The 27,808-nt window shown below is 39.6% G+C and overlaps 1 protein-coding gene and 1 pseudogene across 3 annotated transcripts in view; both read right to left on the bottom strand.

The window, feature by feature from the left end:
* ZNF112 (zinc finger protein 112) overlaps nucleotides 1-24,770 on the bottom strand; it is a 45,128-nt gene extending 20,358 nt beyond the window's left edge. Inside the window, exons 1-3 of one of the 3 annotated variants that reach the window (XM_011231088.3) lie at nucleotides 24,675-24,770; nucleotides 5,354-5,401; nucleotides 551-677 (exon numbers count right to left, since the gene is read on the bottom strand). In XM_011231088.3, the coding sequence (XP_011229390.3) occupies nucleotides 551-677; nucleotides 5,354-5,368 (142 nt within the window). In that variant the 5' untranslated portion in view covers nucleotides 5,369-5,401; nucleotides 24,675-24,770. Of the gene's footprint in view, nucleotides 1-550; nucleotides 678-5,353; nucleotides 5,402-5,513; nucleotides 5,608-6,766; nucleotides 6,901-24,674 lie in introns of those variants that run through there. The other 2 variants (XM_034672729.1, XM_034672728.1) reach the window with 2 other exon arrangements.
* Nucleotides 7,238-7,950, bottom strand: LOC117804590 (annotated as a pseudogene).
* Nucleotides 24,771-27,808: the final 3,038 nt, after the last annotated feature.

Below are 27,808 nucleotides of genomic sequence, written 5' to 3'. Positions count from 1 at the left end.
TTTAGAGATAAAGGGCCATGTTGTACATACATTACCCTCAAATGGTTCAGAAAAAAATATTATGAATATACATATGTTTTCATATATACACACAAATATATATGGAGAGAGAAAGAAGATGCACATAAATAAAAAAATAAATAGGGAAAAATATTACTACAGGTGAATCGAGGTAAAAGCTATAGGGGTGTCCTTATTCTTTACTTTTGCAAATGTTCTGTAAGTTTGAAGTTATTTACAAATACACTGTTAAAGCAAAAAACAAAATACCTCTGAAAAATCAAGTTAATAAACAGTTGCTGTTACTGGCACTCTGGGGAAAAAAAAAAAAAAGCTGGAGCAACTCCCTAAACTGACTTCATGACAAACAACAGGGCAGGACCACAATTTGCCCAGTTACATAGTTCGAAGGACAGAAACATCTTGCTGCTGTATGCGGATTATTAGGACTCTTATTTGCCCAAGCTCAGGGGATGATTTCAAGAGTCTCAGAGCTTCAAACAGCTGAGCCACCCCATGGGGCTTTCAGTCACCGAGCGCCTGTCCTCACCCACAGAGACCAGGTTCCTGAAGTTCTCCAGCATCACGTCTCGGTACAGCTTCCTCTGGGTGGAATCCAGCAGCCCCAGCTCCTCCTCACTGAAGACCACTGCCACGTCCTTAAACATCACCGGCTCCTACAACACCGAACACACACAGACTATGTTTAGGTGGAAGAGCGGCAGCGCTGAGAAAGTGCCAAGGATGGGAAGCTGTTCTAGAATCTGGGGGACCCCATCGAAGTAGCTGCCCTCTACACCACTCATTCCATCCACCAAAAAGGCTGCAAGAAAAGAAATTCTTGCACGTTATATTGTCAAACAAACAAATAAATAGCTGCTTTTTGTTAGCACTCCTATAGGTAAGTCCCTGCAACCCTTGCTGCATCATAGGCCACTATAATTTAAATTTTATTTTATCTTTTTTTATTAAGAACGCCATTTGCCCCATTGCTTTAGTTCCAATAGTGTGTGATGGCGTCTCTGTTCTCCCTTTCACACACACACATTCCACTTCTGTAATTTGCCAGACTTACAGGTATCGCTCTTCTACATACTATTGGAGTATGTAGTTCATGCTCTGTGCCCCATCTGGGGTGTGCGGCTGTGACGTAGGCACAGCTCCAGAGCCTGGCTGCCTGTACCTAACCTGGAATGTTCTGCCTTGTGCTAGCTACGTGACCTTGGAGAAGTTCTTCATTCTCTCCTTGGCCTGTGGATATCTGTACCATAGGGTACTGATAACAACGTGAGTGACTATAGGTAAAGCACTTCGAAGCAGTGCCTGGCACACAGTACCCAGTAAATGTTAGCTATTATTATGATTATTACTGTGATCGTGTCCGTCATCCCACTGCAGTGCTGTAAAGTAAGTCAATGATCTAGGATATGATTAACTCATCCAAATAATGCATACTTCGTTTTAGATTATCTATCATAAAAAAATGTCACAAAAAAAATCCTTTTTTTTGGTTTTTAAAAAAGATTTTATTTATTTATTTGACAGAAAGAAAGACAGCCAGCGAGAGAGGGAACACAAGCAGGGGGAGCGGGAGCGGAAGAAGCAGGCTCCCAGCGGAGGAGCCCGATGCAGGGCTCGATCCCAGGACTCTAGGATCACGCCCTGAGCCGAAGGCAGACGCTTAACGATTGAGCCACCCAGGTGACCCCAGAAATCCTTTTGCATAGACCTTGGATTATCTCCTTAAAATAAATTCCAAAAAGTAGAAATGGTAATGCTGAATGACAACTTTCAGCATTTTGCTTCACGACAGGTGTTTCCTTCAAAAGAGTTTTCCAGCTTATTTTTCTTCCAAGTATAAATCCCTAAACCTCTACACCCTGGCCAACACCAGATATGAATACTTAAAAAAAAAAAATCTCTGATAATCTCAGAAGTAAATTTGGGAAGTAAAAACCAGTTATCTAGAAAAATTTTCACAAACTTGATTAGTAACGAAGACCATCTCCTTTTTATGTATTTGCTGGCCATCTCTTGCTCTTGTTGTATTCAAAATATTCATTTTGGGGACATTAAGTCCTTTCTTCCAAATATGTTGCAAATATTTTTCATTCTACTTGGTGATTTGTCTTGTAACTTTTTACTCTAGGGAAATGTAAATGTTTTGCATGAAGACCTTTGTTCTGGCTGGGGCTCTCTGAATGCCACAACGTCAGGCCTTGGTCTCTGAATGAAAACTCTGACTTGGTTTTGGATTTTGTTTTGTTTTGCCCTTCTTCCCTCCAGTAGCTCTTTCCTGATACTCTTTACCCAGAAGGGAAAGGCTTTGGAGTTGGCTGGACCCTTGTCTGCTACAGGAACTTGAGCGGGACTTGAACTTCCATGAACCTCTTAGCTTCATGTTAACAGTGCAGATTATTCTAAATCCCCCTTGGAGCAGTGAATAAAGTGACAGATGGAAAGTGCCTGCATGTCCTACAGTATGACTACAATTTTTAAATTAAGTATCTGTATCGCTCCAATAAAATAATACATTAAGGGTGAAACACACAAAAGTACACAAACGTACACGGACACACACTAAGAAAGCTTCAGGTCTTGGTAAGAAAAATATCTGGCTCTTTTTGTTGAAAACATCTCACAATTTTTCCCTCAGTTCACTTTCAGGATGATCCTGTTAGACAAAACCATCTTCTAGGTATTCTTTTTGTAAAGTACTTCAGGTACCTCTTAGGAGAAAAAAATTTTTTTTTAGTTTTGAGTCCCTATAACAGAAGGACAAATTATATTAGAATTCTCTCAGAATTGCTTTTTGTGGGGCACCTGGGCAGCTCGGGTTGTTAAGCATCCAACTCTTGGTTTCAGCTCAGGTTATGCTTTCAGGGTCATGGGCTCAAGCCCCACGCCGGGGCCCACGCTCAGTGTGGAGTCTGCTTGAGATTCTCTCCCTCTCCCTCTGTTCCTCCCCCTGCTCTCTCTCAAATAAATAAATCTTTTTTAAAAAATTGCTTTTTGAGTAAGCTTCCGCACAGCCAAGGAAACAGTCAAAAAAACTAAGAGGCAGCCCACGGAATGGGAGAATATATTTGCAAAGGACATTACAGATAAAGGACTGGTATCCAAGATCTACAAAGAACTTCTCAAATTCAATACACGAGAAACAAATCAATAAAAAAAATGGGCAGAAGATATGAACAGACACTTTTCCAATGAAGACATACAAATGGCTAACAGACACATGAAAAAATGTTCAAAATCATTAGCCATCAGGGAAATTCAAATCAAAACCACACTGAGATACCACCTTACGCCAGTTAGAATGGCAAAGATAGACAAGGCAAGAAACAACAATTGTTGGAGAGGATGTGGAGAAAGGGGATCCCTCCTACATTGTTGGTGGGAATGCAAGTTGGTACAGCCACTCTGGAAAACAGTGTGGAGGTCCCTTAAAAAGTTAAAAATTGAACTACCCTATGACCCAGCCATTGCACTACTGGGTGTTTACCCCAAAGATACAGACGTAGTAAAGAGAAGGGCCATATGCACCCCAATGTTCATAGCTGCATTGTCCACAATAGCCAAATCATGGAAGGAGCCGAGATGCCCTTCAACAGATGACTGGATTAAGAAGCTGTGGTCCATATATACAATGGAATATTACTCAGCTATCAGAAAGAACGAATTCTCAACATTTGCTGCAACATGGACGGCACTGGAGGAGATAATGCTAAGTGAAATAAGTCAAGCAGAGAAAGACAATTATCATATGATTTCTCTCATCTATGGAACATAAGAACTAGGATGATCGGTAGGGAAAGAAAGGGATAAAGCAAGGGGGGTTAATCAGAAGGGGGAATGAAACATGAGAGACTATGGACTATGAGAAACAAACTGAAGACTTCAGAGGGGAGGGGGGTGGGGGAATGGGATAGACCGGTGATGGGTAGTAAGGAGGGCACGTATTGCATGGTGCACTGGGTGTTATACGCAACTAATGAAGCACTGAGCTTTACATCGGAATCCGGGGATGTACTGTATGGTGACTAAGATAATATAATAAAAAAATCATTAAAAAAATTGCTTTTTGAGTAAAGATTGTAGCAAAACTGATGAGGAATAGTAAAAACTGGGGCGGGGGGAATAGCGTCCACTAAAATAATATTAAGTGCTATAATTTTAAGTAAAAAAAATTCAAAATTATATCTACTATTGTATATAATAATACATATAAAATGACTGTGAAAAAACAAGTAATTTATAAGCAGAGTAATGTGTGGCCTTTTTCATTTTTAAATTTTTTTTTTAAGATCTTATTTTTAAGTAATCTCACACCAATGTGGGGCTCGAACTCACAACCCCGAAGTCCAGAGTCATATGCTCCACTGACTGAGCCAGCCAGGCACCCCCATTTAAAAATTTTCTATTCTCTTTTACACTATTATTTGTAAAAATAAAATGATAATAAGACAAAAACTGAAAGGAAATTTGTATTTATTTGACAGAGAGAGAGACAGCGAGAGCGGGAACACAAGCAGGGGGAGGGGGATAGGGAGAAGCAGGCCCCCCACCAAGCAGGGAACCCAATGCGGGGTTCAATCCCAGGACCCTGGGATCATGACCTGAGCCAAAGGCAGACGCTTAACAACTGAGCCACCCAGGTGCCTCAGGAAAAAGGTTTTATTTATTTATTTATTTATTTATTTATTTATTTATTTATTTATAATATAAAAATTTTTTATTATGCTATGTTAGTCACCATACAGTACATCCCAAGTTTTTGATGTAAAGTTCCATGATTCATTACTTGTGTATAACACCCAATGCACCATGCAATACGTGCCCTCCTTAATACCCATCACAAGCCTATCCCATTCCCCCACCCCCCTCCCCTCTGAAGCCCTCAGTTTGTTTCCCAGAGTCCATAGTCTCTCATGGTTCATTCCCCCTTCTTTTTACTCCCCCCTCTTCCTTCTTCCCTTTCTTCTCCTACCAATCTTCCTACTTCTTATGTTCCATAAATGAGTGAAACCATATGATAATTGTCTTTCTCTGCTTGANAATGAGTGAAACCATATGATAATTGTCTTTCTCTGCTTGAGTTATTTCGCTTAGCATTATCTCCTCCAGTTCCGTCCATGTTGCTGCAAATGTTGTGAAATCGTTCTTTTTGATGGCTGAGTAATATTCCATTTTATATATGGAAAAAGGTTTTAAAGAGAAACAAAGAGCATGGCAGATAAACGGTTAACATCTGCTGAAATTCTTTATTCTTGGCAAGTAAGGGAAAAAAGGTGTCCACCTAACTGAGAAGTGAAATAAAATGTTCAGTGACAGAAATAAAAATCCAACTCACCTGGAACTTGATCATCTTCTCCTCCTTTTCCTGGGGAAAGGCAGAGACCTGAGAAGGCAAAACAAGGCAATAAGAAAGAAGCCATGAGGGAAAGGGAAATGTAGCTTTGTGTAAAACAGACAAATGTGTCCCCCGCCCCAGCAGATGCTGCCACACACACCTTGGCAGGCCGGGTGTGGGCTGGAGTCCAGCTACCATGAGGTTATTCTGGCAGGATGCCCTCATGCATGGGACAGTCTGCACAGTGATACTCAGCACTCCTCACACACCTCTCTGCTCCTAAGGAACTCACTCTGATCCTGGAAAATGTGGAAAAGGAGAGGCAGTGGGAGGTACTGGTTAAAAGTGGACTCTGGGCACAAAACTGTTTCAAAACCTGGCATTGTGGTGTATTTGCTGTACATTTGCAATATGTTGGCACTGCTACAGAACACGCATATGTAATATATAAGGTGTAAGACATATATAACATATGATAGTACATATAATAGATAGTATACACATATATTTAACCATGGTTAATTAATTAACCTCTCCAGGCTTCATTTCTATCATCTGAAGCATCAGGACCAGAACAGAACCAACATTATGAGATTGCTATTAGGATTACATGTGAATAGCAGAAAAACGTTGTAATCATCACAATGTTAAATTAGGTACTAGTCTCCATCATAAAACTGTCCTTATAAATGTGTCTTGGAAGACACCTGGGTGGCAAGGATGGCTTAATAACCTATTGCCCCAATAATAACACTTCATTAGACATTGAGACCACCCTTCTGAAAAGTTTAATGATGGATGGATATTCTTTTTTTAATTAATTTATTTTTAATTTAATTTAGTTTTTTTTAGTATAGTTGACACGTTACATTTATTTCAGGTGTACAACACAGTGATTCTACAAGTTTATACGTTATTTTATTTCACCACAAGTGTAGCTACCATCTGTCCCCATATTCTTCTTGAAGCCAGAGGAGGCATCCCTCTTCCCACATGGATATAATGAAAGATCAAAGAGGCCTGTGATGCCACTATATTTCTCCTGTGTAAAGCGTTGGCTCAGCACTCGATACTTGCAAGGTCTTGGGGACCAGGAGTTTAATTTCTTGGGCAAGGTTATTTATTGTTTTCAACAGGTATTTATTGTTATTTGCTGTTTCCAAGCAACTTCAAGATCATTTGTGGAAGAGAAAGAATTCAAAAAAGGGCTGGTCATGGGTTGTGAATAAGGTAGAGCCTTTTTGCACCACCTTAGAGAGCGTTTCTTCTCCTCCAGCAGACCACCCCTCTCCTCCCAAGTCCCTGCCCACACAGCCCACAGCTGAAGAATCCACAGAAGGTATGCACAGCTACCAAGAACAAGTGTTGACTTGGCTTCGTAATTAGCAAAGTGCTGAGTTTTCTTTCACTTACCCAATATTTATGGATCACCTCCTCAAAGGGATATAGTTCCTAGATCTCTAGTTGCTCAGAGCGTAAGTGTGGGAGACCAATTAGGAAATGAGCTAAAACACACTGACAGATGCCGGAGTAGAGTGTAAACAGGGTCTCTTGGGGGAACATGGAATGGATCTCCAAACCTAGACTGGATAAGGGAGAGAGTTAGATGGGCTCAATGAAGAAAATGAGGCCTGATGTTAGCCCTGGAGGATGACAGTGCCATATTAGCCACTCAAAGCTCAACAGGGTACTCAAACAGAACAGTACTCAAAGGGAAGGTACCTGGGGCAAATAAGAAGCCGAAAAGGTGGTAAGAAGTCAAGAGCCAAATCACATGCTTTAGAGGAATTACCCCATTTAAACCTCACAACAACCTAAAGGATTAAGACAATTTTTACTGTTGAGAATATTGAAGCATTGAGGTTTTTTGTTTTTGTTTTTTTTTTAATGGTAGCACTAAGGTTTATTAAGCTGTGCCTTAGTACAGGCGCTGGGGCTTGCCCATGATGCTCTTGATGTATAAAGCCCAGATGTTCTGCCAATTCCTCTTGAGCAATGACACCAGGAAACTGACAGCTAAGTGGACATTGTACACAAGCCCGTTATCTGTCTTCTTCACGTGGAAAACGGCCACTGCCAGACACAGCACCTTCTTCATCTGGAATTCGATTGTGGACTTCACTTCATCCACTTTTGGCCACCATGATCTCATTGTGGGTCAGCAACAAGGGAACCTGCCAGCCATATTCAGGCCCAGGCCCAGAATTCATGGGATCTGCTCGATCAGAGATTCTGAAGCTGAAAAGGCATCATTCCTCTTGGACAACTTATTGACTAATTTTTTATTGTTGTTGAGTCTTCAGTGCCTCTGTGCTCATGTGGGGGATATCCACAGCCTTGGCCTCATCACAGTACTGCTGGTCCCCTAAGTCACACATGAAGAACTTGGGGCAGGGAGGAGACTTAAGCCTGATGGTGCCCAAGGACCGTTTGTCCTTCTGAGGTTCATAGTTCTTCAAGCTGATTTGCAGCTCCACAGTGTCTGAAAACTTCCGGTGCTTGTGCTGGCTGCTGGGCAGGACTTTCCGCCGCACTGCTTCGTACAGCCCGTCCCAGGAGCCGTCGCAGCTCATGCTGCCATGTGCTGCAGTAACTGGAAAAGCTGAAGCATTGAGATTTTAAGTTATTTATTCATGATTATCCATTCAGTCAGCAGAGCAGCCAGGATTATCATCCCAGAGTCCATGGTCTTAATTACTAGGATGGTGGGTCACAGTCTACCAGCTAGCTCACTGGTTATTGTTGGCAAGTTAATAAAAAAATGAAACACGACAAAACCAATGCCCAGCCCCAGTCCAGGGTCTATAAATTGGTATCTGTGGAGGAAGAGTTTTCATGAAAATTAAACCCCTTCCCCTCAGGTGACTACAGTTTGCAGAGAAGGTTGCAAACATAGATTCTGAGATTAAGAGAGGAAGTTTGCAAGCTGAGCCTATGCAATCAACCATTAGACCATTCAGCCTCTCAATGAGTATAGGGAATGACCGGAGAAGACATAAGCCAGGAGCAGAGCAGGGCCTGGGACACAGGCCTTGTGACTCCCAGCGCCCCACTGCTCCCCATTATAAGGTGCTCCTGGAGCTGTCTCTAAGGGGCAAAAGCAGTATTGTGAGTTGTGGATGTTTCTTCAGGCACACACTCAGCATGAATACAGGCTTCCAGTTTCGACTTGCCTGATCGGATTTATCAAGCAACAGGAGTCACTAATCATCCAAGGGACTTTAAGAATTCAGAACGTTGGGGCGCCTGGGTGGCAGAGCGGTTAAGCGACTGCCTTCAGCTCAGGGCGTGATCCTGGCATTATGGGATCGAGCCCCACGTCAGGCTCCTCTGCTGTGAGCCTGCTTCTTCCTCTCCCACTCCCCCTGCTTGTGTTCCCTCTCTCGCTGGCTGTCTCTGTCTCTGTCTTATAAATAAATAAAAAATCTTTAAAAAAAAAAGAATTCAGAACGTAAAGCAATTCATGTTACACAGATATTTAAACAGTGGTCATCCCACAGAGTGTTCTTGTTTCTTTATTTGTTGGAAAGAGTTAGTCTGATTATGTCCCTTTCTTGGTTAAAACATGTGCATGGCTGCCCGGTGCCTTTAGAATAAAGTCTAGATTCTTAGCAAGCCATCCATAGAGGAATCTTCCATATCTGCTCTCTTCTGTAAACTCCAGCTGTGTAAATCACTTGATCTCACAGGAAAGCCTCCAGGATTTTGTATGTGAAGAGAGGATTTACAAAGAGAAGTATGGGCAGTTTGCCCACCTGCATCCTAGATCCTCTTAGCTTTTTACATCAGCTTATATGTCCCCTGTTCTAGGATACCCTTTAACAGGCTTTGCTACAGCCTTATCAACTCCTAAAACCCACTTTGCCGGTCCAATGAAAGCAGAGTGTTTTGGCCAAGAGCCTAGGCTATAAAATCAGGCTGCCAAGCTTCAGTCAAGATTCTGCCACTTACTAGCAGAGTAAACTTTGCAAGTTAATTAACCTCTTGATGCTTCTGTTTCTTCATCTGTAAAATGAAGATAAAAGTAGGGTTATTATGAGGAACGAATGAGTTAATGCATCCAAGCGTTAGAAAGTCAGTATAGTTCATAATAAGCACCCAACAAATGTTAGCTGTTATTACTATCATCCTTGTTGTTGTCATCATGAAACAAATATAGAAGCCACCCACTAGTTTGCTTTTAAGCATATTTATTTTGGGTCAGTGATTATCAATAGGTGTATATCATCCTTTGAACATTCTGAAAAAGTGGGTGGCTTCAGCATCCTACCCAATCTGATTGAGATAAAGGACAGGAAATCTTTATGTTGTTTGTTTCTCCCACATCCATCTTCAGAAAATGTGAATACAACCTCACTGAGCTGAAGGTCCCTCTTCCTTGATGCCTCTTGGAAAGCTATACCAACCATAGTTACTGAATAACTCTTCTCTGCCAATAACTATACTTGGCAATAAACACAGAGAATTTGACATAGTCCCGACTACACAGAAACCTGCAACTGAGTGGGAGAGACAGGGCAGAAACACCAGTGAACTCAAAGACAGGTCAACAGAAATGATCAGAACTGAAGCTCATGAAAATCATGTGCATTCTGTTGTTTATTTCATGATGTGTTCTGGAAATGTTAATAGTATGTTCAGGTCTTTTGTATTCTTACTGAACAAGTCGGCTTGCTTTATCAGTTACTGAGAAGAGTACTGAAATATCCAAATGAAATTGGGGATTTCTCCACTTCTTTTTTCAGTTATGTCCAGTTTTCTTCATGTAGTTTGAAGCTATGTTGTCTTGTGAATGCACATTTAGGACTATTATGTCTACTTGGTAAACTGACCCTTGGTGTAAGTGTCCCTCTTTGTCCCTGGTAATAATCCTTGGTCTGAAGTCTACTTTGTCTGATATTACTACAGCCATTCCAGCTTTCTTTTGATTGGTGTTTCCATGGTACACCTTTTTTGGATAATCCCTTTAACTTTTAACCTATCTATGTCCTTATACGTCCTTATACGTAAAATGGGCTCTTTAGATAGCATATACTTGGTTCTTGTTTTTTATCCAGTTTTATAATCTCTTAATCAATGTATTTAGACCAATAGCATTTAATGTAATTTTTAATATGGCTGGATTTAAGTCTACCATTTTCCCGTTTTTCCTCCCTTTCTTTTTTTTTAAATTTAGATCCAATTAGCCAACATATAGTACATCATTAGTTTCAGATGTAGAGTTCAATAACTCATCAGCTGCATATAATACCCAGTGCTCATCACATCACGTGCCCTCCTTAACGCCCATCACCCAATTACTCCATCTCCCCACCCCCACCCACCTCCCCTCCAGCAACCCTGTTTGTTTCCTATAAGAGGTTTGTCTCCCTCTCTGATTTCTTCCCAGTTTTCCCTCCCTTTCCCTATGACCCTCTGTGCTGTTTCTTATATTCCACACATGAGTGAAACCATACCATTGTCTTTCTCTGATTGACTTATTTCGTTCATAACAGAATACCCTCCAGTTCTAACCATATCAGGGTAAATGATAAGTATTCATCCTTTCTGATGGCTGAGTAATATTCCATTATATATACACCACATCTTCGTTATCCATTCATCTGTCGATGGACATCTCGGCTCTTTCCATAGTCTGGCTATTGTGAACATTGCTGCTATAAACATTTCCTCCCTGATTTTCTTCCCCAATTACCCATTTCCTGCCTTCTTTGGGGTTATTTGAAAAAAATATTTTAGGATTCCATTCATTTTAATTTACCTATTAACCTATGGCTATGGCTCTTGGGATTTTTTTCCTCTAGGGTTGCAATATACATATCTAGTCTTTCACGGTGTACTCAGTGTTATTGTTTTACCACCTCCACTAAAATGCAGAAGGCGTACCATCAAATAGTTGCCTTAACTCTACCCCCATCATGTAGCAGTTGTATCTATTACTCTATATAAAATACTCTAACCAAGTTACAATTTTTACTTTAAACAGTCATGTATATTTTTAAGAGGAGAAAACCGATATTTATCAAAAAACTTACTATTTCTGTTGCTCTTTCTTCATTTCTTAAGTTCCTAGCTTCCATTTGGTATCATTTCTATTCAGCCTAAAGAACCTCTTTTAGTACTCCATTTTAGCACGGATGTGACATTTCCCCCCTTCATTCCTGGAGGAAATTTTCACTGGCTATATAATTTTGAGTAGGCAATTTCTTTCTTTAAGCACTTGAAAGATGTTGTTCTGTCTTCTGGCCTCCATGGTTTCTCCTGAGAAATCCACAGATATTTGAATCATTGTTCTGCTATAATGTGCTGTTTTCTCTAGCTGTAGTCAAGAATTTTTATCTGTAATTTTCAGAACTTTATGATGTATCCAGAAGTGATTCTGAGTTTCTTGTATTTGGTATTCACCAAGCTTCTTGAATCTGTAAATGTATGTATCTCACCAAATTTGGGGGGTTTTCACCCAGTACTTCCACACAAATATTCCTCTCCTCCTCTCCTCAGACCCCAATGACATGAATACTAGACTTTCGATATTGTCCCACAAGGCTCTAAGGTTCTGCTCATATTTTCAATATTTCTTCCTCTCTGTGGCTCAGATTGAAATATTTATATTCCTTTATCTTCAAGTTCATTATTCTTTCCTTTGTCATCTCCAGTCTGCTATAAAATTGTATAATGTATTTTCTCAAACTATAATAGAGATAACTAGAGATGAATAACAAAAAGCTATTTGGAAATCTCCATTTGGAAATTAAACAGCATACTTCTAAGCAACAAAAAGGCAACCAAGAGAGCACACTTTGAATGGAATCAAAATGAAGAAACAACATATCAAAATGTGAGAGATACAGGTAAAGCAGGTATTACAGAGAAATAAATGTATTCATGTGTTAGAAAAGAGGAGTCTTAAATCAATTTAAGCTAACAACTAGGAAAGGGCAAATAAATTACACTTAAATAGAAAAAGAGGAAATAATAAAAATTAGACAGAAATCAATAAATCCAATAAACATAAAGCATAAATCAATGCATTGAAAATATAAGAACACTACAGAAAATCAGAGGTTTAGCAAAATATGGCCACTACACAGGCCCCGTGCTTGTGTTTGTTTAGGCTGTGACCTAACAAAGGGACTAACACTGATTTTTTTTTTTTTTTGTGGTTGGAAAAACTTTTTAAAAAAGACCATTCTTTTATGGCATGTGAAAATGATCAAATGGTATTATTCCACAAATTCTATAAGGTATTACCGGAACATAGGCATGCTCATTTGTTTAAGTGTTATTTGCTTTCATACTACAGCAGCAAAGTTGTGTAGTTGTAACAGAGACTGGATGTGCCACTCTCATTTCTTTGTACTTGCCTTGCCTTTTCCAACCTCTACAGGCACCTGCATTCCTTGGTTCATGGTTACATCACTCCAGTCTCTGCTTCTGTCATCCCATTGCTTCTGACACTGATCTCCCGCTTCCCTCCTATAGGGACTGTTGTGACTACAGTGTGCCCACCTGGATAATCTTGCCATCCCAAGATCCATAACTCGCATCTGCAAAGTCTCTTCTACCATGTAAATGCAGAATTAAAATCACAAGCTTCTGCACTGATATCAGTATGTAGTAGCACTTATTTGTTTAGAAGGGCATTTTCAGTGAGTGATAAAATGTATAAAACCTCATTACAGAGCAGCATAAACAGACAAACATTTGTAGTCAATTGTGATGACAGGGGAATACTAATCTTGAGGGTCAGTTAAGTGAAATGTTATCCCCCCAAAATATTTCCATTCTTCTCATTAGTGCATCTGTATTACAAAAAAATTGTACTCAATCATTATATTTTGGATTTTGTTAATAAAAATTCTGTAGATTTTGTTCTCTTGTTATACACAGACCTAAATAATATTCTTGATTCTGCTGCTTGACTGGAAAAGCTGAAAATATTTACAATTTGGGCCTTTATAGAAAAAGATTGTGAACCCCTGGACAAAATCAATTAAACCCACAGAGTTCTTTGAAAAGATCAATGAAATTAAACTTCTTGCCAGACCGTCAAAGAACAAAAGAGAAAAGACATACATTACCAAAATCAAAAATGAAAGAAGAGATATCACTATAGACTCAACAGACATTAGAAGAGTAATAAGGGAATGTTACAAGAAACTTTGCATTCATCAATTCAATATGGTAGATGAAATTATTTAATTCCTTAAAAGATACAAAATACAAAATATTGAGAGAAACCAAAATTAAAAACTTTTGCTCTGCAAAAGATGCTGTTTTTATTTTGTTTTTTTTTTATTATAATTTTTTTTATTATATTATGTTAGTCACCATACAGTACATCCCTGGATTTTGATGTAAAGTTCTATGATTCATTAGTTTATGCAAAAGATGCTGTTAAGAGCATGAAAGAGGGGTACCTGGGTGGCGCAGTCGGTTGGGCACCCAACTCTTGGTTTTGGCTCAGGTCATGATCTCAGGGTCGTGAGATCAAGCCCCATGTCAGGCTCCATGCTCAATGTGGAGTCTGCTTGAGATTCTCTCTCTCCCTCTTCCCTACCCTGAGTGCACTCTCTCTCTCTCTCAAATAAATAAATAAATCTTTAAAAAAAAAAAGAGCATGAAAAGACAAAGCTACAGGCAGAAGAGAAATATCTGCAAATCACATATTTAACAAAGGACTTCTATCCACAATATATAAATAACTCTCAAAGATCAACAAGGAAAACACAACCCAATTACCCAAATTAAAACTGAGCAAAACATACAAACAAACACTTCAGCACAGATGATATAAGGATGGCAAATAAGCTAAAGAAATGCTGTATCTGCTGAGTAACATTAGCCTTTAGGGAAATGTAAATTAAAGTCACAATGAGATAGCAACACATACTTATTAGAATGGCTAAAATTAAAAATAAAATACAGACAATGCTAAGTGATGACAGAGATGTGGAGCAACTGGAACTGTCATACATCATTAGGAAAATGTAGGATGGTAGATATTCTGGAGAACAGCTGGGTAGTTTCTTATAATGTAAAACATACACTTTCCATAGGACCCAACATTCCCACTCCTGGTTATATACACTAGAGAAGTAAGCACAAAAGCCTGTACACAAATGTTTCTAGCAGCTTATTCATAACTGCCAAGAGCTGGAAACAACCCAAATATCCTTTAATGGATGAATGGATAAACTATGGTATATCCATAAATGTAGTATTAACCAGCAATAAAACAGATGAAGTATTGATGCATACAATGTCAAAGGCATTATGCTGAGCGAAAGAATCCAGCCTCAAAAGTTTACATATGGGGAAAAAAAAGTTTACCTATGGTATGAGTTCATTTATATGATGTTCTCAAAAACACAAACTTATATAGGGTTATAGTGGTTGCTGATAGTTACAGATGGGTGAAGAGTGATTATAAAGGGAATACAGGAGGAAAGTTTTGGGGGCTGATGGGATTTCTCCACATCTGATGATGGTGGTGATTATACAGGTCCATACCTACATTAAAATTAATAAAACTGTACCCCAAAAAGAAAGAAGTAGTAAATTTTACTATACAACCATTGTTTTTTAAAAATCCATTTCCTCATCTGTAAAATAAGGGTAATAGGCTTGTTATGAGAAATAAGTTAGTATACATAAACTATTGGAAACACAGCCTCCAGTCATAACAGTCTATAAATATTTCCTATCATCATTTCTACCAATGTATTTCTTAGGAAATGTGGGGTTGTTTTTTTTTTTTAATTGAAGTACAGTTGACACACAATGTTACTGAGTTTCAGGTGTACAACATAGTGATTCTTAGGAAATGTGTTTTAAATCATCAAAATAATTGCTCATCAACTTTTCAATACTCTGAAACAGTTGGTCGATTTGATAGCTCACCAATATTAACTGAGATTAAGGAATATCTCCATGGGCTATTTCTATTCTGTTTTGCTACCTAATTCCAATTTCAGGAATTCTGCACTGCAAATGCTTGATGCCAGCTCTCTGCTGAGTAGCTATTCTAAACACAAATCCTTGCCAATCTTATACTGAGTACTGGACACACAGAGAAAAGTACGACATGGTCCCAGAAATACAAGAACTCCAAGCGTATGGGAAGAGAGGAATAACATACAAAGAAGAAGAAGCCATAGGTAAGTCAAATTCTACATGGGAAAACAAAATTCATCACCATCCCTTTCCAAAATACAATACATTTGTGTCCTGTAGCCTTCTCAAGTAAGTAACATTCTCCAAGCTGCAAAGAATAAAAACCTTAGGGTAGCTGCTAACATCTCCCTTTCTTGGTTTTAGATATAAAAAAAAATGTTTGATAATCAATTTTCGGCAATTATGACAACAAACCAAACACTATCATACTGACTCAGTGTTGGAAATTTGCATTAAAAAGCTAAAACAAAAAGATTGGCAGGGGGTGGTGGTTAATACAAGACTGACAAATGGCAACAAGTGTTAAATGTGGATCATCGATGGTTCCACTGGGGTTCATCATTTTACTCTTATTACATCTGACTATGTTTATAAATTTCCACAGTAGAAACTTAAGGGGGATTTTGTAAAACTTAAGTAAAAAAATCCAACTATATATAGAGAGAGAGACAGACCAGGAAAATATTAAAACATTAATATTGTTGGGGCGCCTGGGTGGCACAGCGGTTGGGCGTCTGCCTTCGGCTCAGGGCGTGACCCTGGCGTTGTGGGATCGAGCCCCACATCAGGCTCTTCCTCTATGAGCCTGCTTCTTCCTCTCCCACTCCCCCTGCTTGTGTCCCCTCTCTCGCTGGCTGTCTCTATCTCTGTTGAATAAAGAAATTAAAAAGTCTAAAAAAAAAAATGTATAATATTGTTAACTCTACAACCTGTGGTTATGGGCAATTTTCTGTTTAGACTTTGTATATCTTCTAAATTCTCTACAACATGCAATCTATAATCATTTCTATAATCAGAATATGAACTCCAAACTTCTTTCTAGGATTTAGCCTATTTTAATTAAAGTATAGTTGACATATTAGTTTCAGGTATGATACAATGATTCGACAATTCTCTACATTACGCAGTGCTCCCCCTAAGTATAGTTACCATCTGTCACCACACAAAATTAATACAGTATTCTTGACTCTGTTCTGTACTTTTCATCCCTGTGACTTATTTATAACAGGAAGTTTGTACCTTAATTCCCTTCACCTATTTCACCCATTGCTTCCACCCCCCTCCCCTCTGGCGACCACCAGTTTGTTCTCTGTATTTATGAGTCTCTTTCTGTTTTGTTATTATTGTTGTTTCCTTTTGTTTTTTAGATTCTCCATATAGGTGAAATCATATGGTATCTGTCTTTCTCAGACTTATTTCACTTTGAACTATAAATATTATTTCAAATAAAATACAATTAAATTGCAGATAACTGAAAATATCTTAACAAAAACTGAAAATATCTCATTGACATAGCTTTCATGGCTTTCTACAAAAATCTAAAACATGACTTCTCAACCTGATACTAAACACGGTAAGAATTAAGACAATAGACTGGGGGCGCCTGGGTGGCACAGCAGTTAAGCGTCTGTCTTCGGCTCAGGGCGTGATCCTGGCGTTATGGGATTGAGCCCCACATCAGGCTCCTCTGCTATGAGCCTGCTTCTTCCTCTCCCACTCCCCCTGCTTGTGTTCCCTCTCTTGCTGGCTGTCTCTGTCAAATAAATAAATAAAATCTTTAAAAAAAAAAAAAGACAATAGACTGAAACCTAAATTTAAATCCCGGCTTAGCCTCTTACTAGCTGTGTGAACCTAGGATAAACAACTTATGCACTCTGTGCCTCCCTTTTCTCATCTACAACATGGGAATAACAGTATCCATGGGACCCCAGAGGGCTCTTGTTAGGATTGAATAGGTTAATTCATATAAAACCCCTAGAATAATATTTAGTACTAAATGTTTAAATATAATCACTAAGAGACAGGAAGATGGAAACAGAGTAGAAGTACCCGAGGCTTGCCTCATCCCACAAATGCAACTAGGTAACTATCAAATCATTCAAATCATCCTAAATACCCAGAAATTGACCTGAAAACTGACAGAACAAACTCTACAACTAAACAAAGAGAAGAGGCTACATTGAAGAAAGTAGGAAATGTGGAGATGTGGTTTAGGGGAGAAACAGATCCTGGCTGCTGTGGAGGGAAGGGAGCCATGGTTGCAGAGTAGGGTGAGAGACAGGAGCACACAGAGAAATGCACAAGAAGAACATTTTCCCATTGCCACTGGCTTGGAAAGTGAGAGGGGCTGAATTTTATGAGTTCTTACAATCAGCAGAGCTTAAAGCCTGGAGTATTTTGGTGGGTTGGTTTGTTTGTTTTGTTTGCATTGCACTTTTTAATTGCACAGGTAGTTTTAAATAAATGGAGAAAGCAGCTTCCAAAAGTTACACTAGCAGGGAAATATTCCATCAAGCATTTACATAGTAAACTTCCATAGTTTTACAAAAAATTCCTGATCTTTCCTTGAACTGTACGTGAGGGAAATGAGCCCCCTCAGGTAGGTGTTCTCTCTGCTTGCAGAAGCAAACTAAAGGACCTAAACTGGAGGCAAGCCTGGGATGCCAAGAAAAGGGTTAAAGAAATGATAAAGGGCCATTCATAAATTCCATGTCTAAGACACTTATCCAGTGATCCTTACATAAGAATTTTAGGGCAAACTACTGCCCTTAAGATAAAAGTACAACCTCAAAAGCTGTAATTCCAGATTATAATAATATATGAGTACCTTGGATTTCTGGATGACAAAAGATAATACTTGGGGTGACCTATAAGGTTGGAACAAATACTTTAGAAGACTTCCCTAGACCTGTGCACCCTCTACTTTGAAAGCCTGGAGTTTGAAAAGTCAGCAGGCTTGGCTGGGATAAAGCCCAGCAGCACTGTGCTGCTCTTGAAGAAAAGGCAGGTAAACAGCCCCGGGGGCATACAGTGTGGAAACAGTGATCTGAAGAGCACCTACGGCACACAGTAGGGAGATAATTTGGCACACAGTAGGGAGATAATTTGTTTTTTCAGAGCGTGTCCCTGAGAGGCAGCATTCATGGAGACACTTCTCTGGGAACAAAGGAGCTGGCTGGTGCCATTTACCTCCCTCACCTCTCAGCATAAACACAGAGCCACCTGCGGGAAACAGTGCAATGCAGACACTGACTCCCTAATTTGCTTACACCAAGCCCCACCCCACTGTGCTCCAATAGAACTGCCTTTCTCATTCATGCTTACCTCAGTCCCAGCATGGCAGGCCTCTCCCCCAGAAGACCAACACAAAACCTGCCCACACCACATCTTCCGACCAGAGAGTTTTACAGGCTCTCAGTTCTGGTGGAGGTGATGAAAAGTCTCATTTCACAAGCAGATCAGAGCACACCCAGATAAAACTTGCCACATTCAGGCCACGGACCAATCATTGCCCACAGCAGGCAAGGAGAGCATCTGCAGACAACTGGCCTGAAGGATAAGAATGCAACAGCAGAGTGCATGCAGCACACACTGGAGACACTCCCTGAAGTGCCAAGCCCTGCAAGAAATATCAAAGAGGACTCTTTGAATGGAAAGGAGAGACCAAAAGTGAAATATAAATGTAGGAAAAACAAAAGCAGTAAAAATGAATATTTCTATAAAAAATCAGTCAAGGAACTCACACATACACAAAAAGGATATAAAAATATAGTAACATACACCTAAAACATGGGGAGGAGAGGAGAAAAGAATGTGTTCAAATTTAAACAACTATCTAGTTAATACAGACTGGTATATGCAGAAGAGGTCATATACAAACTTAATGGTAACCATATATCACAAACCACTAATAAACAAGCAAAAAATAAAGAGAAAGAAATCCAAATATATCACTAAGGAAAATCAGCAAACCATGAAAGAGAGAAAGACAAGAATGGATCAGAAACAATCTCCAGAAACAACCACAAAACAAGTAATAAAATGGCAATAAATATGTATCTATCAATAATTAGTTTGAATGTAAATGGACTAAATGCTCCAATCAAAAAACTTAGGGTGTCAGAATGGATTAAAAAAAAAGACCCATCTATATGCTGCCTGTTACAAGAGACCCGTTTTTGACCTAATGACACCTGTAGATTGAAAGTGAGGGGATGAAGGGCTTCCTGGGTGGCTCAGTCAGTTAAGTGTCTGCCTTTGGCTCAGTTCATGATCCCAGAGTCCTGGGATTGAGTCCTGCATCAGGCTCCTTGTTCAGTGGGCAGCCTGCTTCTCCCTCTGCCTGCCGCTCCCCCTGCATGTGCGCGCTCTCTCTCTCTGACAAATAAATAAATAAAATATTTTTTAAAAAAAAGTGAGGGGATGGAGAAAAATTTACCATGCAAATAGATGTCAAGAGAAAACTGGAGTAGTAATACTTATAACAGACAAACTAGACTTTAAAACAAAGACTGCAACAAGAGACAAAGAAGGGCATATATAATAAAGAGGACAATCCAACAAGAAGATACAACAATTGTAAATATGTCTGACCCCAATTATGACTCAAATATATAAAACAATTAATAACAAACATAAAGGAACTAACTGATAATAATAAAATAATAGTAGGGGACTTTAACACCCCACTTATATCAATGGACAGCTCATCTAAGCAGAAAATCAACAAGGAAACAATGGCTTGAATGACACACTGGACCAGATGAACTTAACAGATATATTCAGAACATTCCATCCTAAAACAGCAGAATACACATTCCTTACAAGTACACATGGAATATTCTCCAGAATAGATCATATATTAGGTCACAAATCAGCCATCAACAAATAAAAAAACTGAGATCATACCACGCATATTTTCTGACCACAACGCTATGAAACTTAAAGTCAACCATAAGAAAAAATCTTGAGAGACCACAAATACATGGAGGTTAAGTACCATGCTACTAAACAATGAATGGGTCAACCAGAAAATATAGAAATTAAAAAATACATGGAAACAAATAAAAATGAAAACATGATGGTCCAAAACCTTCAGGATGCATCAATAGCAGTCATAAGGGGGACATATATAACAATACAGGCCTACCTTAAGGAGCAAGAAAAATGTCAAATAAACAACCAAACAAAGCCTAAAGCCAGCAGAAAGAAGGAAATAATAAAGATTAAAGCAGAAATAAATGATACAGAAACTAAAAAACGACAGAACAGATCAATGAAACCAACAGGTGCTTCTTTGAAAAAATTAATAAAATGGATAAACCTCCAGGCAGACTTATCAAAAAGAAAAGAGAAGGGAACCAAATAAATAAACAAATGAGAGAGGAGAAATAACAACCAACACCACAAAAATACAAATAATTATAAGAGAACATTATGAAAAAGTATATGCCAACAAATTGGACAGTCTGGAAGAAATGGATGAGTTCCTAGAAACATATTAACTACCAAAACTGAAACAGGAAAAAATCGAAAACTTGAACAGACCAATAACCAGCAAAGAAATTGAATCAGTAACCAAAAGTCTCCCAACAAACAAAAGTTCAGGGCCAGATGGCTTCACAGGGGAATTCTACCAAACATTTATTTATTTATTTATTTAAGATTTTATTTATTTATTTGACAGAGACAGAGACAGGCAGAGAGAGAGGGAACACAAGCAGGGGGAGTGGGAGAGGAAGATGCAGGCTCATAGCAGAGGACCCTGATGTGGGGCTCGATCCCACAATGCCGGGATCATGCCTGAGCCGAAGGCAGACACTTAACTGCTGTGCCACCCAGGCGCCCCTCTACCAAACATTTAAAGAGTTAATACTATTCTTCTCAAAAAATAGAAAAGGAAGGAAAACTTCCAAACTCATTCTACAAAGCCAGCATTACTTTGATTCCAAAACCAGACAATGAATCCATTAAAAAGGAGAATTACAGGCCAGTATCCCTGATGAACATGGGATGCAAAAATTCTCAATAAAATATTAGCAAATCAAATCCAACAGTAGCTTAAAAGAAACATTCACCACGATCAAGTGGGATTTATTCCTGGGCTGCAAGGGTGGTATAATATTTGCAAATTAACCAATGTGAAACACCACCTCAATAAAAGAAAAGAACCATATGATATCTTAGTGGATGCAGAAAAAGCATTTGACAATGTACAACATCCATTCATGATAAAAAAAAAAAAGATTAAAAAAAATAATAACAACCTTCCACAAAGTAGGGATAGAGGGAACATATTTCAACATAATAAAGGTCATATACAAAACCCACAGCTAATATCATCCTCAATGGAGAAAACCTGAGGGCTTTTCCTATATAATCAGGAACAAGACAGGGATGTTCACTCACACCACTGTTATTTAACATGGTACTGGAAGTCCTAGCCTCCGCAATCCAACAACAAAAAGAAATAAAATGGATCCAAATTTGTAAGGAAGAAGTCAAACTTTCACTATTCCCAGACGACATGATACTCTCTAGAAAACCCAAAGGACTCCACCGAAAAATTTCTACAAGAGACATATGAATTCAGTAATGTCACAGGATACAAAATCAATGTATGGAAATCTGTTGTGTTCTATACACCAATAATGAAACAGCAGAAAGAGAAATTAAGCAATCAATCCCATTTACAACTGCACCAAAAACTATAAGATACCTAGGGAAAAGCCTAACCAAAGAAGTGAAAGACCTGTACTCTAAAAACTAGAAAAAAACTGACAAAAGAAATCGAAGAGGAAACAACGAAGTGGAAAGACATTCCATGCTCATGGACTGGAAGAACAAATATTGTTAAAATGTCTATACTACCCAAAGCAACCTACACATTTAATGCAATCCCTATCAAAATACCAACAATATTTTTCATAGAGCTAGAACAAACGATCCTAAAATTTGTATGGAACCAAAGCAACCTTGAAAAAGAAAGCAAAGCTGGAGGCATCACAATTCCAGACTTCAAGTTACATTACAAAGCTGTAGACATCAAAACTGTATGGTACTGGCACAAAAATAGACACACAGGTCAATAAAACAGAATAAAAAACCCAGAAATGAAGCCACAATTATATGGTCAGTTAATCTATGACAGAGTAGGAAAGAATATCCAATGGGGAAAAGTTTTTTTCAACAAATGGTGTTGGAAAAACTGGACAGCACCGTGCAAAAGAATGAAACTGGACCACTTTCTTACACCATACACAAAAATAAATCCAAAATGGATGAAAGACCTAAATGTGAGACAGGAAACCATCAAAATTCTAGAGGAGAACACAGGTAGTAATGTCTTTGACATCATCCATAGCAACTTCTTTCTAGATATGTCTCCTGAGGCAAGGGAAACAAAAGCAAAAATAAACTATTGGGATTACAACAAAATAAAAAGCTTCTGCACAGTGAAGGATACAATCAACAAAACTAAAAGGCAACCTACGAAATGGGAGAAGATATTTGCAAATTATGTACCTGATAACAGGTTAGTATCCAAATACATAAAGAACTTACACAAAATCAACATCCAAAAAACAAATAATACAATTAAAAAATGGGCAGAAGACATGAACAGACCTGTCTCCAAATAAGAAATCCAGATGGCCAACAGACACATGGAAAGACGGTCAACATCACTTATTATCAGGGAAACACAAACCAAAACTACAATGAGATACCACCTCACATCTGTCAGAATGGCTAAAATCAACAACACAAGAAACAACAATTGTTGGTGAGGAAGTGGAGAAAGGGGAACCCTCTTACGCTGTTGGTGGGAATGCAGACTGGTGCAGCCAATGTGGAAAATATATGGAGATTCCTCAAAAAGTTAAAAACAGAACTACCCCATATCTAGCAATTGCACTACTGGGTATTTACACAAAGGATAAAAAATAGTGATTCAAAGGGGAAAAGGCACCCCGATGTTTATGGCAGGATTGTCTACAACAGCCATATTATGGAAACAGTCCAAGTGTCCATCGACTGATAGATGGATAAGGAAGATATGGTGCAAATACACAATGGAATATTACTTAGCCATGAAAAAGAATGAAATATTGCCATTTGCAATGATGTGGATGCAGCCAGAGAATATTATGCTAAGTGCAATAAGTCAGTCAGAGAATGATAAATACCATATGATCTCACTCGTACGTGGAATTAAAGAAACAAAAGAGCAAAGGAAAAAAGAGAGAGGCAAACCAAAAAACAGACTCTCAACTGTATAGAACAAACTGACGGTTACCAGAATGGAGGTTGGTGGAGGGATGGGTGAAACAGGAGATGGGGACAAAGAAGTGCACTTGTTGTGATGAGCACTGGGTGATACTATAGAAGGGTTGACTCACCAACCACACTGGACACCTGAAACTAATATTATGCTCTATGTTAACTAACTAGAATTTAAACAAAAGCTTTAAAAAGTAAATATAATCGTTATTATCCATGCCCAAGTACTCCCCCATCCCTTCCTGTATTTACTTATGCAACAAAAGTCAGGGCATCTCCACCGTAGAATTTGCAGATGAGTTAAGGAAATATCTTCTCCCCTGAGAGGAGGTAATATAAGAGGAAGAGAGACGCTAAATCCCACTCAGGTGAGGCTCTGCCTCCAAGAGCCAAAGTGCCGTTCCCTCCTCCCAGCGGCCTTTTTCAAGAAGTCCAGGCTGGGGAAGGAAAGGAGGCTGAGAGAAATCACCACCTCATTAGAACTCCCGCATAAATTACAGTGGACACCCCAGACAACACCCAGGAATGACCCTCTACAAAAACTTAAATTTAGCAGCACGAGCTCTGACCCCATCCCAGGTTCACAGATGCTTTCAGGGAACTGAGCGCTTCTCCAGAAATTAAAAAGTACTGCTATCAAGAGACCTATTTTTTTTTCACCCCAAGCCAGACTGTAAGTCTTTCGCTTCTACATCCTCGTTTAACTCTCAAAATAACTCTATCAGGTGGACACTAGTATCAACTTAAAGAAGATGAAAGAGGCAGAGACACGAAGATTCTCTCCGACTATTATACAGCTGGGAAGCGGCAGCACTGGCTGGTGGTCGGGGAAAGGGCCGGGGAAGGGCAGGACCCAGGAGACCCTCACTCCCAGCGACGTGGGAGCCCGGTCCAGGCCCTGAGCCGGGGATGCACCCACCACCCCGCAGTCCACAGAGCTCATTCAGAGGGAACACAAACCCCGCCCTTCGCCGCAGGCGGAATCTCTTCCCCAGGGTCGAGGGCCTGATGACCACGGGCCCACGGCAAAGTGAGGCCAGGTCAGTGCGGCCGCGGAAACGGCGCCCAGGGACGGAGGGCTCACCTTTCGCAGAGGAATGAAGGCCGCGGCCTCGCGTACCTGGAGCGGAAGCGACTCTGCCTACAGAGACCTCCTGGACTACGCTTCCCAGAATTCCCGCCGGGAGCAGGAACGCAGCCTCCGCCTCCTGCGGCGGAAGTTATCCTGCTGCACTGTGCTCCCGGACTACACTTCCCAGAATTCCCAGGGAACCCCGCCGCCTTCCTAGGCCGGACGTGTCGGCTGTTGCACCGAGAGCCTGGATTGTATTTAACAGCGTGCGGGTCCGGAGCGAATTCCGCAGCCCGGGCATGCTGCCAAATGTACAGAACTCTTTTATGTACTTCTGTATTTTCTCCAGCCAACCATGCATTCAGGGCGTCCTTCCGGAGCATAATGCGTCTGACCTTGTGAATCTTGTGGACTACAAGTGCCGGAATCTCCTGTGGAGTGGCCCTTTCCTCAAGGCTTTCCTCTCCCTGGGATAGTCAGTATTTAGATAGTCGGTATTCTCTTTTGGATAGTCAGCCTGAATTAATTCTATACTGTTAGTCGAGCTTGGCCGCCCCCTCCCCCGTTGATTTCTTGAATTTTGTTCTTCCAAACGTGACAAAAACGAAGACACACACACACAACAAAAAACAAAGCAAAACAAAAAACCCTCAACCAAAGCAAACCATCCACCTATTCTAAGAAACTACTTTATAGAGACTAGAGAACCTTGAAATATGAGAAAGAGGAAAGGAAAGGAAGAGAGGAAGGAGGAAAGGGAAACATAGAAAGGAAGCAATGGATGCAGGGTTTGGGAGGGCCAGAATGCAGATACTACAAGGAAATTGTGCTGACCTGTACTGAGTACTGAATTTGACAAATACAGAGCCTCAACCTTACTTTGATTGGACTGCCTTTTTTTATTCTTTATGGGCGTGCATGCATCTAGAACTGACAGTGCTCTGTACCCGAACTGTTCATCCCAAGATCCACAAGAATGGATGTGGATGCCAAGAATCCACAAGAAACAGATGCAACCATTGATCAGGCCTTAAAGCAGAAGCCACAAATGTTTCCCACATTTCCTTCACTTTAATTGCTGATTATGAAACGTGAGTCATAAGGCAAATGGAAGGAACTGCATTGATAGAGACAAAACATTGTAATATGGGAAGGAATTAAGACCTTTATAAGATCTTGAAATTTTTTTTCTTTTTTGAACTTTTAGTATCCCATCACTTTTTTTCCCCCTCCTCATATAAAAACTAAGTTATCTTATGGAGGATGTGATTCAGGGAGGACAGGGGATGAGGTAATGGCTTAATCCAGAAAATTAGCAGAAAGAGAGAGAAAAAAAGAAGAGAAAGTTTAATTGCCCGGTTTTCTCCTGAGGAAGAAATATATGTTGTTTTCCTTTATGCTGGTACATTAACTGTATTTGATGTTATGTCACTTGAGCCTCTTGTAATCTAGAACAGCTCCCTTTCCCCTTTCTTGTTTGCCCTTGACCTGCTGAAATAACTAGTTGAGCTGTCATGTAGGATTGCTCACATTCTGCATTTGTCTGATGGCTCTTCTGGCATTTATTGTCTTGAAATGTCAATATTTTCTGTAAACTGTAAGTTAAAGCCTGGATTTGTGGTAACAATAAGCACAATGTGGTGCTGAAAATAACTGAACAAGGTCCAATATAATGTCCTACTGAAACTATCTCAAATGCTGGGCAAGTACTCTCACTCAGGAGTGAAAGAAAAATGATGTAACACCTGTTGACACAAAATGAAGAAACTTTTTACAATCTCTAAAGGTAAGAAAGAGAGTTTTATTTAAGCCCAAGTTAGGATAGCTGCCCAGGAAACATGCTCTTTACAGGGAATAAAGTGTTCTGGAGAATGAACAGTTTTCAGAGGATTATTATACTTTTTTACATCTTGTGGAAGCTCAAAAGGTTATAGATAGCATATATGCAGGAATCACAAGTTTTAACGTCAAGGAATTCAGAGAATAGGAACACTGATTGGTATCTTAAGGACAAGATGGTTTTCCGTTAAGCCACTCATTTAGAAAGCAGGTGCACAATGTATGCTTGGTGGGCCATAAGTCAGGCTTTGGGTTTATTTTTTTATTTTTTTTAAAGATTTTATTTATTTATTTGACAGAGAGAGAGAGACAGCCAGCGAGAGAGGGAACACAAGCAGGGGCAGTGGGAGAGGAAGAAGCAGGCTCCCAGCGAAGGAGCCCGAAGTAGGGCTTGATCCCAAAACACCAGGATCACGCCCTGAGCTGAAGGCAGGCGCTTAACGACTGAGCCACCCAGGTGCCCCAGGCTTCGGGTTTAAACAAAGTTTATGTACTGTCAAGCTGAATTAGAAAGAAATCTAAAATGGCTTCTCTTGTTATCTCAGGACCTTAGAGACTTTCTTCTCTCATCACATCCATTATATGAAAATGGTCAGTGGTTTAAAGGACCAGAACCAATTTAAGAAATCATACAGGGTGCCAAATTGGAAACAACAAGAAACAACAGATGCTGGTGATGATGAAGAGAAAGGGGAACCCTCTTACGCTGTTGGTGGGAATGCAAACTGGTGCAGCCTCTCTGGAGAAAAAAAAAAGTTAAAAAGTTAAAAATAGAACTCAAAAAGTTAAAAACAGAACTACCCTAGACCCAGCAATTGCACTACTAGGTATTTACCCAAAGAAGACAAAAATACTGATTCAATGGGACACATGCACCCCGATGTTTACAGCAACATTACCAATTATAGCCAATTATGGAAAGAGTCCAAATGTCCATCAACTGATGAATGGATAAAGAGGGCTGGTATATATATACAATGGAATATTAGCCATTTTAAAGAACAAAATCTTGCCATTTACAACATTCATGTTGCTACATTCATGTTCGTGTTTGCAACATTCAAGTCGTATTATGCCAAGCAAAATAAGTCAGTCAGAGAAAGACAAATACCTAAGATTTCACTCATATGTGGAATTTAAGAAACAAAACAGATGAGCACAGGAGAAAAGAGAGAGAGATAAACCATAAAACAGACTCTTAACTATAGAGAACAAATTGAGGATTTCTGGAGGGGAGGTGGGCAGGGGATGGGTTAAATGGGTGATGGGTATTAAAGAGGGCACTCGTGATGAGCACTGGGTGTGGT

This window comes from Ailuropoda melanoleuca, chromosome 12, assembly GCF_002007445.2.
Source record: "Ailuropoda melanoleuca isolate Jingjing chromosome 12, ASM200744v2, whole genome shotgun sequence".
NCBI lineage: Eukaryota > Metazoa > Chordata > Mammalia > Carnivora > Ursidae > Ailuropoda > Ailuropoda melanoleuca.
The sequence above is the reverse complement of the archived record's forward strand: the minus strand, read 5'-3'. Positions and strand labels throughout refer to the sequence as shown.